At 46.2% G+C, this 19,662-nt stretch overlaps 1 protein-coding gene and 1 long non-coding RNA gene across 2 annotated transcripts in view; one reads left to right on the forward strand and one right to left on the reverse strand.

Annotated features, from left to right (window-relative positions):
• Positions 1-1,073: 1,073 nt before the first annotated feature.
• The window catches only part of POLA2 (DNA polymerase alpha 2, accessory subunit), a 32,375-nt gene continuing 13,786 nt past the window's right edge, over positions 1,074-19,662 (reverse strand). Inside the window, 14 exon segments of the mRNA XM_032282867.1 lie at positions 1,074-1,195; positions 1,198-1,355; positions 1,663-1,722; positions 2,530-2,636; positions 2,921-3,029; positions 7,449-7,522; positions 8,244-8,282; positions 9,535-9,659; positions 12,373-12,415; positions 13,149-13,211; positions 13,731-13,886; positions 15,243-15,331; positions 15,949-16,142; positions 19,164-19,270. Coding sequence (XP_032138758.1) covers positions 1,134-1,195; positions 1,198-1,355; positions 1,663-1,722; positions 2,530-2,636; positions 2,921-3,029; positions 7,449-7,522; positions 8,244-8,282; positions 9,535-9,659; positions 12,373-12,415; positions 13,149-13,211; positions 13,731-13,886; positions 15,243-15,331; positions 15,949-16,142; positions 19,164-19,270 — 1,386 coding nt within the window. The 3' untranslated portion in view covers positions 1,074-1,133.
• Positions 5,676-10,569, forward strand: LOC116554769. The gene is made up of 2 exons (XR_004270299.1): positions 5,676-5,778; positions 10,328-10,569. It is a non-coding gene; the product is annotated as an uncharacterized LOC116554769 (long non-coding RNA).

The raw sequence follows: 19,662 nt of genomic DNA on the forward strand, positions 1-19,662 counted from the left end.
CCTCTGAAGACAAACTAAAAAATATATATATTATTATTATTATTATTATTTTTTTTTTTTTGAGACGGAGTTTCGCTCTTGTTACCCAGGCTGGAGTGCAATGGCGCGATCTCGGCTCACCGCAACCTCCGCCTCCTGGGTTCAGGCAATTCTCCTGCCTCAGCCTCCTGAGTAGCTGGGACTACAGGCACGCGCCACCATGCCCAGCTAATTTTTTTGTATTTTTAGTAGAGACGGGGTTTCACCATGTTGACCAGGATGGTCTCGATCTCTTGACCTCGTGATCCACCCGCCTCGGCCTCCCAAAGTGCTGGGATTACAGGCTTGAGCCACCGCGCCCGGCTATTTATTATTATTTTTAATAATAATTTAAGAAGCTCATAGCTGGAAGTTCATAGCCAGGAATAATTTTTGGATTTTTAGTAGAGATGAGGTTTCACCATATTGGCCAGGCTGGTCTTGAACTCCTGACCTCACGTGATTCACCAGCCTCAGCCTCCCAAAGTGCTGGGATTACAGGTGTGAACCACTGCGCCTGGCCTCAGTCACATGTTAACTTGTTGCTAGAAAACTCTGAATTCCTTTTAAGTCTTTCAAACGGAAGAATGAGGTGACTTGGCAGAATGACAATCAGCTCCCAAACTTGGAGACAAACCTGATCTAGCTGTTTATTGCTTTCCCATGTGAAAAACTTTTTTTTTAAACCTCTTGAGGTTGAACTGGCTCTCGTTTGGCAAGAGGGAGACTGGTCTGGGATTGCCTGTATGAGACCTAAATCCAAGGCAGGCAGGGTTTAAGGGTGGCAGAGATCAGAATGAGCCGATAGCTTCTTCAAGGTATTCCCAGCTGAGCCGACCTGGAGGTCATATCAGAATCTGGGGGCAGAGGACAGGCAAGTGTATATACGAAACCTTCCCCAGGTCACCTTGAGGTGGCCTGGTGAAAGCCCTCATTTGAGGGCCTTCCTAGTCAACTGGGCTCCTGTTCTCTTGGGGAGGGAGGAGGAAGCAGGGGACACTCCCAGTTCTCAGGTTTACTAAAGTGTTTTACCGACAGAGTTGTTTGTTTTCTGGTCCCACCACCTTCCCCAAAGAAACAAGGCCCCAGGGCAGGTTGCTAGAGGCCCATCCCCATCAGCAGACCCATGAGGGGTGAGTGCCAGGTCGTCTGAAGGGAAACTCAAAGGCTGGGTTCTGTGTTTCTGGGAAAAAGCAGAGTTCAAACCTACCTTCACAAAGTACCTCAGCTCTGACGGGATGATGAAGATATCTGGGGTGACAGGCAGCTGTGCGTAGACATAGAATGTCTCGTAGTCAATGGCCATGTCTTCTTGGGGCGGATAGAGTGGGTAGTAGCTACAAAGACAGAGAAAAATGGTCAGCAACAGTTGACCAAGGGGCCCCCTTCTCAGACAGAGTTCCCCTAGGTACTGGCTTCTGCACTGCTGGTATCCACAGGCCGACTTTTTCTGTGTGTGTGTGTGTGTGTGTGTGTGTGTGTGTGTGCGTGCGTGCGTGCGTGCGTGTGTGTGTGTGGTGGGGTAGGGGGCAGAATGCAGGCTTGTCATCACAGAGTAAAGTGAAGGCCCTTACAATCATGCCTGTCATAGTGCCATGACCCCAAGGCACTGTCCACAGTCGGGGGTCCCAGTGGCAAGCTCACCTCCTCTGGGTCAGGATGTGCTTGAGAATTCGGCTGAATCTGTCTGAAGTTCCAGAAGAACTGGGAAAGAAAGGAAAGTGTGAACACAGAACCCTGTTTTTCAGCCCATTCTCTTCAGGGAGGACGGGAGAATTTAATAAACCAGAGAGAAGCTAAATGGCCAAGGCCCAGTGACAAGAGGCTGCCTCTGGGGAAGATTAAGGACCCACCCACAAGGAGCTGGGTCTGTTCCCACATGAGAAGGGACACAGAACAGTGGATTGAGAAATGAAAGCACAGGAATCCCTCATAATCAAGATCGAGGAAGGCCATTAGCCAGCACCATACTGGGCAAAAGGATGCAAAGTTGCACCACCATGAGGCAGGCGTGTAGCCAGGCTGACCCAAATCTCAAACCTCAGACAAGGAGCCACACCCATCTCGCTAAACACGCGATTCTCTTCACATGCCCCTTCCCATCAAGGATGATGGCAGATTGGAGCTGCCTAACTTACTCAACAAATTCTCTGCAGAGCTGGATATTGTACTGGAAACGAAGAAGACCCTTCAGAGAAGGTCACAAATTTGGGAAATAAATAAAAGGGGAGCAGAAAAGAAAATATAGATGAATTTCGATGCCTTTAAGTGCAAAGACAGAATGGACATGGCTCTTTGGGGACTCAAATGCAGTTTAAAGAGGTGGTAACAGAAACTAATGCATCCAACCCCTCCCCTTGGGTAGAGAGAAACTCAGATGGCCAGAGTCTGACACAACTTGCTGACTTCAGGACTCTCTGGTCAAGAAGCCCCTTGATTTTCTTGGCTGCAGAAAGGGCTGGGACCAGAGAGCCAGTCGTCCTGCTTGGGGGTCTGGAACATGCCTCTGACCTACTGATCTCCTCGGCCCCCAGGTGGAACAGCAGATCTGTGGACGTCAAGCCGAAGATCACTCCGTTTATGGAGAGGCTGCAGGGCTCCGACACAAAGTGTACTTGCTAAAATGAGAACCGGTTGAAACAAACATTTGTATACCAAAGCTAGAAACATCTTCCCATGAAAGTGGGGGTTGTCTGAGGGCTGGGGGGATCATGGAAAGGGGGACCAAACCAACATACTGCAAACTTATAAACACATTATCCTGTTTAAAAAAAGGAGTGTAAGATTCAGGCTGTAGGCGTGCCTTAAAGAGGCCTCTCCACCCTCCCCTTCAGGGCCAGGGCTGGTGGCGAAGGCATGCTGGATTCCGGCGGCCTGCTGGTCAAGGAGTGGGTACTGCTACCTTTTTGTCCTCTCGAGACAGATCGGAGTAGCTGAAAGGTGGCTGGGGGTACACAGGCTCATGGTGCACATCTCTCAATGATGGGACAAAGACAAGGTGGGAGCCGGAGCTAGTATGTCAAAAGAACAAACAGAAGAGAGAGAAAAGCGAATGGAGTTGAGTTAGAACAGCTGGGCACCAGGCGGGATGCGTCAGGGCTGGAGGCAAAGAGCCCACTCCCAGGGAGGTAGCTCAGAATTACACTCTGTTGTGAACAGAGATGCTGTTTCCCATGGGACCCTGGGAGTGAAGGACAATTTGTTCTAATTCACACCCATCCATCTGGACGAGGCTCAGATGGCCTGAGACACTTTCTTGTTGCTCTGTGTGGCTCTCTACTGAGAGGATGGAGACTATTGTTTGGCAGAAAAAGGGGAGAAGAAATTGAGATCTAGAAAATCTAGAAAGACAAGGATGTGAATAAAGAATCACAGCCTCAGAGCCAGAGTGTAAACCACAGCTCAGACTCATTACACCTTCTATGCAGGTGTAGCTTGCAGGCATTAAACAGTCTCCCTGCCACACCCTGGTAGAATGCACGGAGCTCGGGCATCTTTCCTAGGGAGAAGGCAGGCATGCTAAAAAGACCTTGAGACTGCCTTTGTATTTTTTTTTTTTTGAGACAGAGTCTTACTCTGTCGCCCAGGCTGGAGTGCAGTGGTGCAATCTGGGCGCACTGCAACATACATCTCCTGGGTTTAAGCAATTCTCGTGTCTCAGCCTCCCGAGTAGCTGTAACTACAGGTGCACACCACTACACTCAGCTAATTTTTGTATTTTTAGTAGAGACGGGGTTTCATCATGTTGGCCAAGCTGGTCTCGAACTCCTGGCCTCAAGTGATCCACCCATCTTGGCTTCCCAAAGTGTTGGGATTACAAGCGTGAGCCACCGTGCCCAGCCTGCCTTTGTATTTAGAAGATCCAGCTGAAACCTTCTGGCTGACTGAACACTGGACCACAATCACTGGACAACCAAGATATAGACATTTCTAGCAGGATGTGGCAAAGCACAAGCGACCTCTCCCTGAGCCATCGCACCCCTCCCCTTTCACACATGGAAGTAATGCCCTGATTTTCAATTTCTCAGAGGGCTGCCTTGCAAAAATGAAAGAAATATTTAACAGCAACAGTAAAAGCACAGATGACAGCAGATGTTTCTTTTGATAGAGGCAGGAGAATCTCTAGGGTTACAACATACAAATAAAGAAAACAGTTTTAACTATTTATTTTTCCCAGCCACACAAAAGAGAAAAAAATCCGTTTCCTTGGTTCCCTTAGCTGACCTTGGCAGAGGGGTCTTTTATAAATCAAATAGGCAGAAAGTGTTACTTTGCGGGCATGTTTAAAATCCACCAATAACTCTCATTTCCATCTCCTTCTCTTGCTTAAAATGTGTAGACTTCCCAGATGTACGCACATTTGCATGTGATAAGGGTGCTGGTGACAGCTGCCACCCCATCGCTGTTTGTGGTGTCCTCTCAGAGTATGAACTGAGACGTCTACAAAGGAAAAGCGACTTCTGAGACCAAAGGTGTTTGCATGTTCACTACAGTCCCTTTGACACTGAGCAGCTCACTATGATGCTCCAGTCCACCACTGGGGTGCCAGGGTTGGTAAACAGGCCACGGGGTAACCTGAATGGCACCATCTGTGCTCCAGATCTCAAGGGCTTGACGTCTGTGATGAACACAAAGGGCTGAGGTGCAGCTGGCTGCTGTCCAGGGACAAAACTGCCCTATTTCAGTGTAGGCTTTGGAAGAGCAAGAGTTAATGAGGAAATAGCCTTCCTGCTCATGGTTAGAAACTGGCTATAGAAGGAGGGATCAGAAAAAAATCCCAACTATGCTCAGCATTGCACAACCTCATACGTCATTGTGGGAGGGTCCTCCAGCTGCTCCCACAAACAGGACGAGAACTGCAGGCTCTGCTTGCTTCCTCTGAGGTGCTTTCTCCCTGGCTCTGGCTTATTTATTTATTTATTTATTGAGATGCAGTCTTGCTGTCACACAGTCTGGAGTGCAGTGGCGCAATCTTGGCTCACTGCAACCTCTGCCTCCCAAGTCTAAGCGATTCTTCTGCCTCAGACTCCTGAGTAGCTGGGACTACAGGCACCCACCACCAAGTCTGGCTAATTTTTGTATTTTTAGTAGAGAGGGGTTTTGCCGTGTTGGCCAGGCTGGTCTTGAACTCATGACCTCAAGTGATCTGCCCATCTTAGCCTCCCAAAGTGCTGGTATTACAGGCATGAGCCACAGCACCCTGCCTGGCTCTGACTTTTACTAATGATGAATCAGCTTAATGCTCTGCATTTCTGACCTCTCAGGAATACAAAGAAATTCTCTGCCCAAGGACCATTTATATACTGTTTCTAGAAGGGTGGGGCAGCTCCCCTGCCCTGTGGCACACACTGGCCATAGATGAAAGTGCCTGGTGGTGCTGGGCTCTCACCCCCAGTGGAACAATGCCTCATCTGTGCTTTCTTTCTATCACTGCTGTCAATACCACATGGGGTAAGGAACCAAAAACAGAACCCAACCTCAAACTGCAAGCACCCAGCCAGAGTTAGGGCACTACGACACAGTCCCTCCCTGTTCCCAAGGGCTGACAAAAGGAGAACACAGCCCTGCTCATGTGTTTTGGGGGCTTATCTCCTGAGGAGTTCTAAGCACTCTCCAGCCTTGATGAACTTGATCAGGATCACACACATCTGGGGAAGAAGAGGGAAGGCACTTGTGTCACCTTCATTGGAGGGAGGGAGGGAGAAAGGGGCAGAACCAGCCATTGTTGTCACCAGCATAACCCAAGTCTCTGATTCTGGGGTGAGTTGGGGGTGCTCTTTATTCCAGCTGTGACACCTGCCATCCTGGCCCACGCTGCTGGTACAAGAAGGTAGTGTTAGCCAGGCGTGGTGGCTCACGCCTGTAATCCCAGCACTTTGGGAGGCTGAGGTGGGTGGATCACCTGAGGTCAGAAGTTTGAGACCAGCCTGACCAATATGGTGAAACCCCATCTTTAAAAAAAAAAAAGGTAGTGTTACAAGTTAGTGACTCTGGGGTAAGTTCCCACAGCTACAAGGTGGAAGATTAGACATCTTGTTTTAAAAAACCACCTTTATGATAGACTTGTTTTTAAAAGCTTAGCCTCAGGAACATTTTATTAGCTCAGCTACAGGCACACAGATCTTGGGAGGAGGCTTACCACCTATACCAACTTCTTTCAACCCCGGCACTGGGGGAAAGGGACAGGAACGGAGGATGTCAGGTTTCTGAATAACTTTCCACTCCCGGCTTCAGCCTCTTCCCGGAACAGTGACTTTCCTCTCAGATGGGAACTGCACAGCTCTCGCTTCACTGCTGTGACTTCTCACAGTTCCTTCCGTTTGGTCTATGGCAAGGATTCAAGGCCCCACCCTCACTGAGAGTTTCTACCACCAATGGTTCTAGCCACTGGGGGTGTCCCATGTACCCTGGGGAAGCACTGACTTGGGAGGAACTTGGGCTCACCCAAAACAATCGCTTACACAACCAGATGTTTTGGGTCTCACAGGATTTCACTGTGTAAGTCACCAAACACTTCTCAAAACCATCCTGGGAAGATTCCCGTGGAATATTAGTTTATACAAGAGGGAGTGAGAAAAGGAACTAAGTATAGAAGAAAAAGAGCAATGGAAGAGTGAGACCTTGTCCTTTCAAGTATGTTTATCTTTGTGTTTTACAAAAATGCCTCTTAACTTGGTGTCCGCACTTGAAGTTCAAGGGTTCTATCTGATCTCAGTAATTCAAAAAGAAGAAAATAGGAAGTGCCATGATCTTTTTTTTTTGAGACAGAGTTTCACTCTTGTTGCCAGGCTGGAGTGCAATGGTGAGATCTTGGCTCGCTGCAACCTCCACCTCCTGGGTTCAAGTGACTCTCCTGCCTCAGCCTCCCAAGTAGCTGAGATTACAGAGATGCACCACCATGCCTGGCTAATTTTTTATTTTTAGTAGAGATGGGGTTTCATATGTTGGTCAGGCTGGTCTTGAACTCCTGACCTCAGGAGATCCGCCTGCCTCAGCTTCCCAAAGTGCTGGGAGTACAAGTGTGAGCCACTGTGCCTGGCTTTTTTTTTTTTTTTTGAGACAGAGTGTTGCTTTTTGCCTAGGCTGGAGTGCAATGGTACAATCTTGGCTCACTGTAACCTCTGCTTCCTGGGTTCAAGTGATTCTTCTGCCTCAGAATCCCAAGTAGCTGGGATTACAGGTGCCCACCACCATGCCTAGCTAATTTTGTATTTTTAGTGGACACGGGATTTTACCAAGTTGGCCAGGTTGGTCTTGAACTCCTAACCTCAGGTGATGCACCCAACTCGGCCTCCCAAAATGCTGAGATTACAGGCATAAGCCACTGCGCCTGGCCCTGCCATGACTTTTAAACAGTTTCAGTTTCTTAATGGGAATCTCTGGAGAAACCTAGGAAGCTTAAGGTTCTGTCCAGTATTTTGAATTCTGACCTTCTTGTGCCTTCAATAATTGTTCGTAGACACTGCTTGAAAATGTCTTCAAATGGACTTGTCAGTAGACAGTTCTGCAGCAAAGGAAAGGAGATCGATTTAGAAGGCAGATGTTTGGTGTTTACTCACTTGTTTAACACCGTTAGGTCACCCACAGATGCCAGCTGTTGTGCTACAAGCTGAAGGAGATGCAAAGAAGAAGATGTGGTCTTTGTCTTAAGGAGCTAAGTCTGCTCAAAGGCAGGAGAGGAGATGTGGGAATGAATCCTCTTGAATGCAATCTGAGAGAGACTAAAAGGAAGTGTGCTTTGAAATATTTTCCGTGGAAGGTAAAATATCATGAGACAAAGGATCAGAGGTTCCAGACCTCAGCCATGGAGATGTCCCAGCAAGGCCCATTCGTGTTTTATGCAAAGGACAGCAAGATATGAGTTATAAGCTTGGCCAGGATAGGTACTTTCACAGGGCAGCCTGTGACTCAGCACCTGCATTTGTGCTAGTGCTCTTGTGCCTGAGCACTAGGCATCACAAACAAAGGAACACTGGTACTGATATATTTATATGTACCTCCCCTAGCTTCCAGACAGCCTTATATTCTAGTGCAAGGAAACCCTCGGATTCAAGATCTTTATTAATAAAGTGCCCTGCTAAAATGATTTTCTGATTAGCCACAGGAATTAATGTGTTTGTTACAGATGTGGGATAAAGTGGGATAAACACTGAAAAATGAAAAGTGAGAGCCTGACTGAATGCAAGTACCCAGGAGCCCTTCCCGCCCCAGCCTGAGTCACTCACCTCCACTTGTTCATGCTTAGCATCCAGGAAAGGGCCAAACTGCAAGATGAGAAACAAAGACACCAAAAGAACAAATCAGAATCACATGTGTCTGTGAATGACTCCAGCTCACCTCTTCTGACAGTTCTCTGCCCAGGGCCCATGTATCCCTCCAAGGCTGCCTGCAGAGCCTGGGGACAGCTAGCATATGGGCTGGCGGGGGCACCAAGCCAATTTCACAGGCAGAAGCATGTGTGCCCCGGATGGAGGGAGGCTCCCAGGGCCCCATAACCGGCACTACTGCCCCCTATAACATTGGGTTCACGGCTGTAATCACGCAGTGGTTCATGGCTGTAATCACGCATTGGCTCATGCCTGTAATTCTAGCACTTTGGGAGGCTGAGGTGGGCAGACTGCCTGAGCCCAGGAATTCAAGACCAGCCTGGGCAATATGGTGAAACCCTGTCTCTACAAAAAATACAAAAATTAGGCATGGTGGCATGTGCCTGTAGTCCAAGCTATTGGGAAGACTGAGGCAGGGAGGACAGGGTAGGATCACTTGAGCCCAGGAGATGGAGGCTACAGTGAGCTGCGATTGCGCCATGGCACTCCAGCCTAGGTGACAGAGTCTTGCTTTGCCTCAAAAAAAAAAAAAATACACACTGGACTTTTTTCTGACTTTCTAAACTTAGCAAGGGAAATTGACCACCACACTAACAGTATTTTGAGCTTTAAAAAGAGATTAGTTCAGAAGTTGTAGTAATGAGAAAGAGGTAAGAATGCTGTAAAATCAATGAAGGGTGGTAAAAAATAAAAGTTGAACTTTTATTTATTATTATTATTATTTTTTGAGATGGAGTCCTGCTGTGTTGCCCAGGCTGGAGGGCAGTAGTGCAATCTTGGCTCACTGCAACCTCCGCCTCCCAGGTTCAAGCGATTCTGTTGCCTCAGCCTACCGAGTAGCCGGGAGTAGGTGCCTGCCACCATACCCGGCTAATTTTTCTGTATTTTTAGTAGAGACAGGGTTTCACTATGTTGGCCAAGCTGATTTAGAACTCCTGCCCTCAAGTGATCCACATACCTCAGCCTCCCAAAGTGCTAGGATTACAGGCGTGAGCCACTGCGTCTAGCCAAAGTTGGGTTTTTAAATTTAGTGAAGGCCTATAGATCATGTATACCTCTCCAAAGACATAACGAATGAAAAGCTATTTTCTAAAAGGAGGAAGGACTGACATGCTTCCTAAAAATTTAGAACTGCATTAAAAACGTTTTCCAAGGCCATCTCCTCAGCTTTCCCACTGGTGCGTCTTACCAGGATGCAGACATCTGGCCGGTCGTGGTTGATGACAGCAATCAGGTCGAGGAGGGGGTCATATGTGATGCTGTCAGATGTGGTGTATGGCCCACAGGCAACCAGCACCATCGTTTGCTCAAAGTCTAAGACAGAGGATTGTGGGTCTTGATTAGAAGAGGACTGGCATTAGAATGGTGGGAGGAGAAAGGACAATTAGGGGAAAATGCCACAGGATTCAACTCATTGAGTCCTTTATGTGTGCAACTCTGGGGACCCAAGGTGAGGAAGACCTCATGTCCATCCTCCAAGAACACTCCACTAGGTGGTATAGGCAGAGACAGGCAGGTACGCCAATACCTGGAACATGCAGTCAGCACTTTACGGGCAGTGCACATGAAAGATTCCAGGAAAGTGGCAGTCAGAAAGAATGTACAAGGTAGGATTTGCTTACATTTTTGAGAATTTTGGGGGATCAAGGGCAAGGCAGGGTATAGAACAGCACTGAGACCTGGGTGTGGTCAGTGTTAGGAAATGTCTGGTGGTCCAGTGTGGCTGGAGAATGGAGGGTACTGAAGAGCCCAGAGAGGCTTGCTGGGGTCAAAGGCCTGGAACCAGAGACTCCAGGGTGACGGGGTACAGGGGCCACCTATCACGCTTTGCCCTTTGTCTAACAGCAGCTGCTTTCCTTTTGGAGAATCAGCCCTCCCCTCCACAAGGCAGTCCACATAGGGCTGTAAATTGGGTGCTCTGTCTTCCTCTAGCCAAGGGCAGGCACATGACCCAGTTTTGGCCATTCACACTCTCCTCCCAGGGTCTGCAATCTTGAGGTGAGCTATCCAAGGAGAGAAGAAAGGTTGGAGCTACTATTCCAGCCGAGGTGTCCAGATGAGACAGCAGGGGAATTCCTGCTACCTGGATGCTAGAGTTCCTGGGCTCTCATCCCGGTTCCAAACCTGGGTTTCTAGCCACTTGTCCAGTCTGTGAGCTATCTGGATCTCCCCTAATAAATTCATGCTTTCTTATTAGTCTGAGCCAGTGTCTGTAGCTTACAACCATGAAATCCAAAGATCCCTGGCTTCTTAATATGCTATTGTTTAGTTTCTTGTTGTTGCTATAACAAGTTATCACAAACATAGTGCCTTAAAACAACACAATTCTGGCCAGGTGTGGTGGCTCAAAGCCTGTAATTCTGGCACTTTGAGAGGCTAAGGTGCGAGGATCCCTTGAGCTTAGGAGGTCGAGACCAGCCTGGGCAACATGGTGAAATCCTGTTTCTACAAAAATTAGCTGGGCATGGTAGTGTGCACCTCCTGGGAGGCTGAAGTGGGAGGATTGCTTGAGCCTGGGAGGTTGAGGCTGCAGTGAGCTGTGATCATGCCACTGTTCACCAGCAAGACTCTGTCTCATTTAAAAAAAAAAAAAAAAAAAAAAAAAGCCCATGAATTTATTATCTTACAGTTCCGGAGGTCAAAGATCCTAAAATGAAGGTGTGGACAGGGCTGAGTTCCTTCTGTCTGGAGGTTCTAGGGAGGAATCTATTTCCTTGCCTTTTCCAGCTTACAGAGGCCACCTCCATTCCCTGGTTCATGGCGCCATCTTCATCGGCAAAGCCAGAAGCCTACCATTTCTCTCTTTTATTTTTAAATAAAATTTTTCTTTTTTTAAAGAAAATTTTTTTTAAAGATGGGGTTTCACCATGTTGGCCAGGCTGATCTCGAACCCCTGACCTCAAGTGATCCATCCACCTCGGCCTCCCGAAGTGTTGGGATTATAGGCGTGAGCCACCACGTCCAGCAAATAAAATTTTTCTTTAGGCTTCCTCAAATCACAGCTGCTTAACATTGCTAAGGTCTGACTCTGATTCTCTTGCCATTCCTCTTATAAGGACCCTTGTGATTATAGTGGGCCCACCTGATAATCCAGGCTAATTCCCCCATCTCAACAGCCTTAACTTAATCACACGGGCAAAAAGTCTCCTTTACCACATAAGGTAAAATATTCACCGGTTCCAGGGATTCCTGGGGCTATGATTCAGTCTACCATAGCAATAATACATGAATTGAGACACAGCCTTCAAGGGGAAGAGTAGGTTTCACATGGTGGTGGGGTAGGGGGACAAGGTTAAGTTTGGCTCTGAGAAGCCTACAGGAGATGTAAACCCCAGTGTCAGCAATGAGTGCTTGGAGAGCGAGGGCCATGTCTTATTCTGTACCTCCATGAGTGCCTTGTTTAAGTTCTTGTACAAAAGAAGTTCATTAACAACCTGTTAAACTGCTTCCAAAGGCTTCCCTGGTATATAACTTAGGCTCCTGGTATCTCAGCCAGGTTGATTTCATTACCTGAAGTTGATCTGATTAGCTAGGACTACAGGCACGCGCCACCGCCCAGCTAATATTTTTTTTATTTTTAGTAGAGACAGGGTCTCCCTGTGTTGCCCAGGCTAGTCTCCAACTCCTGGGATCAGGTGATCCTCCCACCTTGGCCTCCCAAAGTGCTGGGAATACAGGTGTGAGCCACCATGTCCAGCCCACACTGCATGTAAAAAAATTCTTTTTGATATCGTACATCTTTTTCCTTTCCAAGATAATCTTCAAAAATACTCGTTAAACATTAGTCTTTAAACAACATGCTTCATGTAGGCAGAGCTCAGGCAATAGGTCGACCAATGTTCATTGGGCTCAGACCAGGGGTCTTGTGACAAAAAGCCTACGAACTCACTGACGGAGATGCCCTCACCAGTTGGTCATATCGCTCTTCAGCAGCTTCTGCAGCTTTCTTCAGCTCGGGAAATTGTACTCCTGGACTCACGTCCATCACCTTCATTGTTGGGAAAATAATATTTGAACCAAAACTTACCTCCATCCTCTTCGGTGGGCTGATAAAATGGAAGTGCCACACCCTAAAAACAGGGGAAAAGCTCAAGTAAGGTCTTGCGCCAGGCATAGCCTTGGTAAAGAAAGGGGAGGGCACTGGGTTGGGGGTGGTGCAGGTGTGTGATGGGAGGACAGTGGGGAGGAGCCAGAAGGCAGCAGAAGGATGTGCCTCTGTCTTGCTCCTTGGATCTGATGGGAACTGCCACTTTTCAATACTGCTCAGAGGAGAAAGAAACCCAGGCAATGGGAGGTCACTACTGAACTGTCATAAAACACCCAGCAATAAGTGGGAGCAAAACAGGTGCCTGAAGTATCAGTGTACTTCTAGGCAAGGATGGGAGAGAAGGGTGTCTTGCTACTTCTCCTGGCATTCTATGAAAATCTCTGGAGGATTGTTGTCTAGAGCAGGGATACGTGAGCTTATGCCTCTGAGCCAAATCTGGCTGCAGCCCACTATTTAAATCAAGTTTTATTGGAACACAGCCATAGTCATCTGTTTAAGAGTCCTCTAGGGCTGCTTTTGTAAGATAAAGGCAGAGTTGAGTCATTGTGATAGAGACCTCACTGCTACAAAGTCTAAAAGAGATACTGCTGGCCCTTTACAGAAAGAGACTCCTGGCCTAGGGGTGGGCTCCCACTTATAGATGGAGAACTGACTAACAAATAAATGGGCTCCTAAAAAGGACCAGTTTCTAGAACACACAGCTTCATACTTTGACTGAAGCAAACCAAGAGGCAAGTGGGGGTACCGCCGTGTACCTCGTACAGCTTGGTGGCAACAAGTTTCCTACCAGTGGTGTTGATTCCTTCCATAATTACAACCTGAAAGACAAGAAACAAACCGGATTGCTAAGCAGTAGACATCAATGAAATCTGGAATATATTATTTTGAGGCAATTAAAAGCATTGTCCGACTACTCTCATTTTGTAACTGTAAACTTGGGGCATTTTTCTAGAAAACAAATTAAGGGCGTTGCATTAGCAATAATAATTATGCTCTATATTAGTGATCTAATATTCACCACAATCCTATGAGGTAAGAATTATTATTTCCATTTTGTGAATGAAGACGCTGTGGCTTAGATGGTTAAGTACCTTGCCCACAGCCACGCACCTCGTGGAGTGGAGTTGGGATTTGAGGCCGGGCAGTCGGGTCCCAGAGCCTCGGTGAGAGCATGGGGGAAATGAGAATCCCAACAATGGTGTCTGCCAGGGCATGTGCTCCAGTCACACACCACGGCAGCAGAGACAGGAACTGAGGAGCAGCCGCGCATGGCACAGTATGTACACTACAGATGTAAAGAGTGCGCCTGCATCCTGGTGGAACTCCTCCCATCTCACCTGTCCGGGAAACAGAGAATATTCCTTAAGTTCAGATAAATCCACTGGAATTTGAGCACCTGAGGAATGTTCCCGGTCTCCCTCGAGAATCACTGACTTATTGTTCAGCTTCCCGTTGCTATCACAGCCAATCTGGCCCAGTAGAGTGACAAGCTCCTACCAAAGGAAGGTCACAGCATAAGAATGACAGTCTTTGGAGCAGGAGCTCAAAATCTGATGTCAACAGGGTGAATAGCAAAACAAACTGCAAACAACAAATACATTTTTTTGGCAGGGCATTGCTTTGACCCTGAGGTGATGACAGCATCATCACTGACTCTCAGGGTGGAAGAGCTCTGAATGGGCATCTTGTCCACCCACCCATACAGCACTTGAGCCCTCCTAGGAGGCTGCCTAAGCGTGAGCATCCCTAGTGCAGGGGAACTTGCCTCTGGGTGACCACCCCACCCCATCCTCACCACCCCAGAGCAGCCCACTGTCTTTGGACAGCTATAACTACTTAATAATAGCTAACGTCTCTTGAGCTTACTAAATACCATGTACTCTTCTAAAATGTATTCTTATGCATTTTATATGTATTAACTCATTTAATCCTCACAACCACCATCAAGTGAATATTATTGTACCCATTTTACAGATGAGGAAAACAAGCAACAGAGAGGTTAGATGATTTAGTCAAGGTGGGTGAAGCTTAGGTTTGAGCCCAGAAATTTGGCTCCAGAGCCATATATTTAGCCACATACCATACAACCTCTTAACAAGAAGTTCTTTATTAAACTGAGCTAAAATCTATCTCCCCATGGCTTCCTTTGTTCTGTTCCCGCTCTTGGGAGAAAAGAGGAAGTCTCATCTTTCCCATGTGATTATGCATCCCTGCCTTCCCTCAATAACTTCCTTCCAAGTCCTCCAAAACTTCCTTCTATGACACAGTTCTGCATCACTTCCCCAACTGGTCATTCTTTCAATGTAAACATTGACAAAGGTACTTTAAAGAAACTTCTAGAACACATTTCCCCTTAGATTAGAAAATGTTCTAGAGAGAAAGCACTGGTACATACACCAGATTAAACTATGATATAAAGATACTACTGGCAGCAGTTTGTCTATAACAAGAGACTAAAAAACCAGGGGAGACTGTGAGTCATTGCCTAGAGAACAAGACTCTGAAAACCCCTCCCTCGCTGCTGTCCTTTTATCTCAATACTTGAATGCTTCTATTTGTGGGAAATCCCCGGGGAGCTACCTGTCTCGCCACCAAGGGAAACAAGGCCTTCAGTCTCTGCTTATGTGCAAGACCCTAATCCAGGTGGGAAGAAAATAATGCACTGTCACAAAACCAGACAGCACTTACAAATCTTTCTTCAGAAGGGCCCATTTTCCCAAATTCAACCAAGATCGATGTTCAAACTAGAACACAGACAAGAAGTGAAAAAGGAAGCAACAAGGGTGCCTCTTGGTCATCAATTTTAAAATTTAATATTAATTAGTAAGAACTATTGGAACAACTCTTACTTGTGCTGGGGCTAGCAAAGGAGTGAAAGCCTCAATCTTGTAATGTTCCTTGAGTTCACTGCCAAGTTCTTCTATCTTACAGGTCAGAACTGCAATCCCAGAAGTGGAAAAAAATTATTATGTTTAAGACATTTCACTTGCCAAGAAGAGAAAATACAGCACATTGTAAAATATTAAAGTCAGTCATTTTATAGAAGCAGGAAGGGTGCCTGCGACATCTGGCCAGTTTAAACCTTCTAAAACCCTTGCCAATTTCCCGATATTTGGTTGCTGAATCTGGCCTTCCATCTGGCCACAGGAGACCCCATAGCACAATCCCAGGGAATCAGCATGGACCCCACCCCATCCCCAAGTCTGCCCTTTACTCAGGTCCTCACTGAGGTTTTAGGCAAGTCAAGGCCAACCTGAAGAACGCTTCTAAGGAAGAAGGCACGACTATCTTTAAGTTGAATTCCTTTACATTGTTCAAGTTTTTGCTGCTGGGAATGGTCATGTGCTTTTTAAGCAAAGTGAAGTGAATTGGGACAATTACTGATAGTATCGCCAGTGTCCCTCCATTACTAGGACTTCCATGAGAAAATCTACCAACTCGTATATTCAAAGACAACTTTGGAACTTGTTCTACCAGCCTAGCTGAAGCTTTGTTACTCTAAACCCTTCCAGGTGGCTTTATATCCACCAGAATTTCAAAGGGAAAAACAATCACCTTCTCGAATGTCTGGGAGCTTCTGAAACATGGATTTGTAGCTCCCAGTTAGTGCCTCTGGACACCCCAAGACCTTCAGGTTGATGTTTCCAGCTCCTCCTCTCCCAGACCAAGACACTCCCTGTGCTGAGCCAAAGGAGGTAACCACTTCTCCTCGGTTACTTCTTGAGTTATATTTCTGGGAGGGAGTAGCACTAATTGGAAGCAAAAACAGATTAACATTACTGTGTTCATACCTAAAGGGAGAGGGGAATCAAATGAGGTTCTTTTGGAAATGGGGACTGGAGAAAAGGAATGTAGCCTCGTAATTTATAAATTGAATCAGTTTTACGAGGTGGGACATACCCAGACCTTTAAGGAATTTCAGGAATGAAGGGTTGAGGAATACCAGGCTGAAGAATACCAAACATTTTTAGAGAAGCTTAGAGACAGAAACGTATTTTAAAAGGTTGTCGTTATCTTGGGATTAAAACTAAGCAAGGCAAAAAAAAATCTCCAAACTCTGACTTGATGAAAAGGCAAACTTCAAATACCATTTTTTTCTTCTTATGAATTTTTAGTGCTTATTAGAACATCATCTGAGCCTGGAACTGTGGATAAGCCAAACTTGCTGAGCATATATAAAACTCACAATATAGTTCAAGGTAGAAACAATCAAATGAAGTTAAAATTAATCAGCTTTCCCTAGTGTCTATGGAGGTAGAGAAGTAATGAATTAACAGTCTGCTGATGTGCAAATGTTCCCATTTTTCCAGGCTCAACTGCCAAGTTCTCACATTTCCACTCCCTGACAGTAAATTACACCTCTCAAGAACACATGGATATTGCTGATATGCTTAGATGACAGCAAGGTCTTCTAACTCTCTGGTTGTAAACACATTGTATAGAGAGGTCTCTTTAAAACAGGCTTTGTTTAACGCACTGAAACTCTGTAGGAACCAGTTTTATGTGGGGCACCACTGCAATTAATGCCATCATTCTTTCTTTCCACAGAGAGGCTACAGAAAATGAGCTCAATTAATTATCTCAATCTCCAGTGCCACCTCTACCTGAATAATTTAGAAGTTATTTTCGTAAATTACAAAACCAGTTTCTGCTGTCAGCTTTATTAGTGTACATTAAAAAATTACTAGGCAGCATTTTGCCAACTTCTCCAAGCTCTTCCCTGGGAAGCTCAGGAGTCACCCATTATAGCAGGCCCTTTAATGCAACAAGATGCTCACATGAGGCCAGCTGCAAACAGTTCGACAGGTTTCAGAGGATTGTATTTACATTTGGAGAATATAACTCCTGAAATGGTCCTGGCATGTCTATATGAACCATCCCTATATACCAGGTTGCAAAGATGCTCTTGTTAAGTCTAGAAAGCTTTCTTCCAAAAAGTCTGAGAACTCCCCAAAGCAGCAGTAGACCACCCTAAAGTAAAATTGTCCTTCAAAATCCAAATACTGCCAGGCGTGGTAGCTTATGCCTGTAATCCCAGTACTTTGGGAGGCTGAGGTGGGCAGATTGCTTGAGGCCAGGAGTTCAAGACCAGCTTGGGCAACATAGTGAAACCCTGTCTCTACAAAAATTAGCTGGGCTTGGTAGCATATGTCTGTAGTCTCAGCTACTTAGGAGGCTGACGTAGGAGGATCACCTGAGCCTGGAAGGCCAAGGCTACAGTGAGCTAGGATCGTGCCACTGCATCCACCCTGGGCAACAGAGTGAAAGCCTATCTTAAAAAAAAAAAAAGGCTGGGCGCGGTAGCTCACGCCTATAATCTCAGCACTTTGGGAAGCCGAGACGTGTGGATCATGAGGTCAGGAGATTGAGACCATCCTGGCCAACATGGTGAAACTCCATCTCTACTAAAAATACAAAAATTAGCTGGGCATGGTGGTGCGTGCCTGTAATCCCAGCTACTCAGGAGGCTGAGGCAGAAGAATCACATGAACCAGGGAGTCTGAGGTTGCAGTGAGCCGAGGTCACACCACTGCACTCCAGCCTGGTGACAGAGCGAGACTATCTTTTTTTTTTTTTAAAAAAAAAAAAAAAAGAAAGGAAAAACAATCCAATGACCACTCATCTTGAATGACTGCAGAGCTTCTATCACCACCTTTCTAAAGTTATAGAGCTGAAAAGGCTGGGCACTGTGGCTCATGCTTGTCATCCTAGGACTTTGGGAAGCCAAGGCAGGTGGATCTCCTGAGGTCAGGAGTGTGAGATCAGCCTGGACAACACGGTAAAACCCTGTCTGTACTAAAAATACAAAAATTAGCCAGATGTGGTGGCACATACCTGTAGTCCCAGCTACTTGGGAAGCTGAGGCAGGAGAATCGCTTGAACTGGGAGGTAGAAGTTGCAGTCAGCCAAGATGGCGCCACTGCACTCCAGCCTCAGTGACAGAGTGAGACTCTATCTCAAAAAAAAAAAAAAAAAAAAAAAGTGATAGAGCTGAAAAATTTTAAGCTCTGGTTCATCTAGAAGTGATCCAAGTAGAGGTAGTGACTCCTGGCAGTTGGTGTTTCCCCAAAGGGTTAATACTACTGTTCTTGAGCCTCATCTTGATGTGGAAGCTCCTAAAAACCCATCTACTCAGCAGAGCTCTTGCCTATGGAATTCTCTAATACGTGTCATTTACGGATTTCAAAAAATTACGTATGATCTTTGTGGATTTATGTGCAATGGGGGCAGAGGGACAAAATACCAATTAAGTCAGTGCAGATTCACAGTGACAAGAAAACTCTCAGAAACTAGTTGTAACCTGAGTAAGAAACAATAACAGGTTGCGAAACATCATGAACAAAGATATGTGCTTTTCTTTTTAAAAAATAAACACTTTAGATGAAAAGAAAAAGAAACCCAACAAAACACAAACTAACAGAAGCAGGTGGAAACCTACTTGCCTCTACTGACAAGACCTGTTAAGATTCTTAGGCTTCTGAATAGACAGGTTGTTTTCAATAGAAGATATCAGTTCCTGATCTCGGAAATGAGCCATAGAAAAGTAGGTGGAAAGTGAGTTTCCTTAATTACGGTAAGAAACAGTAATTTTCCATAGAGAAAGGGAAAGCAAGGAAGACAGACAGCAATAGGCTTTTCAGCCAATCTACTGCAGATGTACACGCCCACCTATAGTTAATAAGTAACTTTGCTGTTAGCCTTCATCAGACAGCCAGAGAAAGGGGAGGGGGGGCCTGCTTTATGGCACCTGAATTGATTATGATCCATACCTTGGAGAGAAACTTGATGGTGAGAGGAGCTGATGGGGGCTACGAGTTGACACACTCCTTTTTGTTAGGGGGGTTTCTGGGGTGGAGATAGCTCGCTTCTGAGAACCCTAGGGAAAGAAAAAGAAAACAAAATCTCAGTCATACTAGACTCAATACTAATTCAGGGTATAGTTCCTTGGAAGAAAAGGGAGAGCATGTCCAAATGAAGGCACAAAATAGGACTGGGTGGGTTCTCTTTTTTCAGGCCCCATCATCCAAGCATCAACTCTCTCTCTCTCTCTCTCTTTTTTGAGACGGAGTCTCACTGTGTTGCCCAGTGTGGAGTGTAGTGGCTATTCACAGGCGCGATCCCACTACTGATCAGCACAGGAGTTTTGACCTGCTCCATTTCTGACCTGGGCTGGTTCACCCCTCCTTAGGCAACCTGGTAGTCCCCTGATCCCAGGAGGTCACCATGAAGCACAATCTCAAAAGAAATCTTCAACACATGTGACCAACA

The sequence above is a fragment of the Sapajus apella genome, unplaced genomic scaffold, assembly GCF_009761245.1.
Source record: "Sapajus apella isolate SASKATOON/1434 unplaced genomic scaffold, GSC_monkey_1.0 scaffold14, whole genome shotgun sequence".
Taxonomy (NCBI): Eukaryota; Metazoa; Chordata; class Mammalia; order Primates; family Cebidae; genus Sapajus; species Sapajus apella.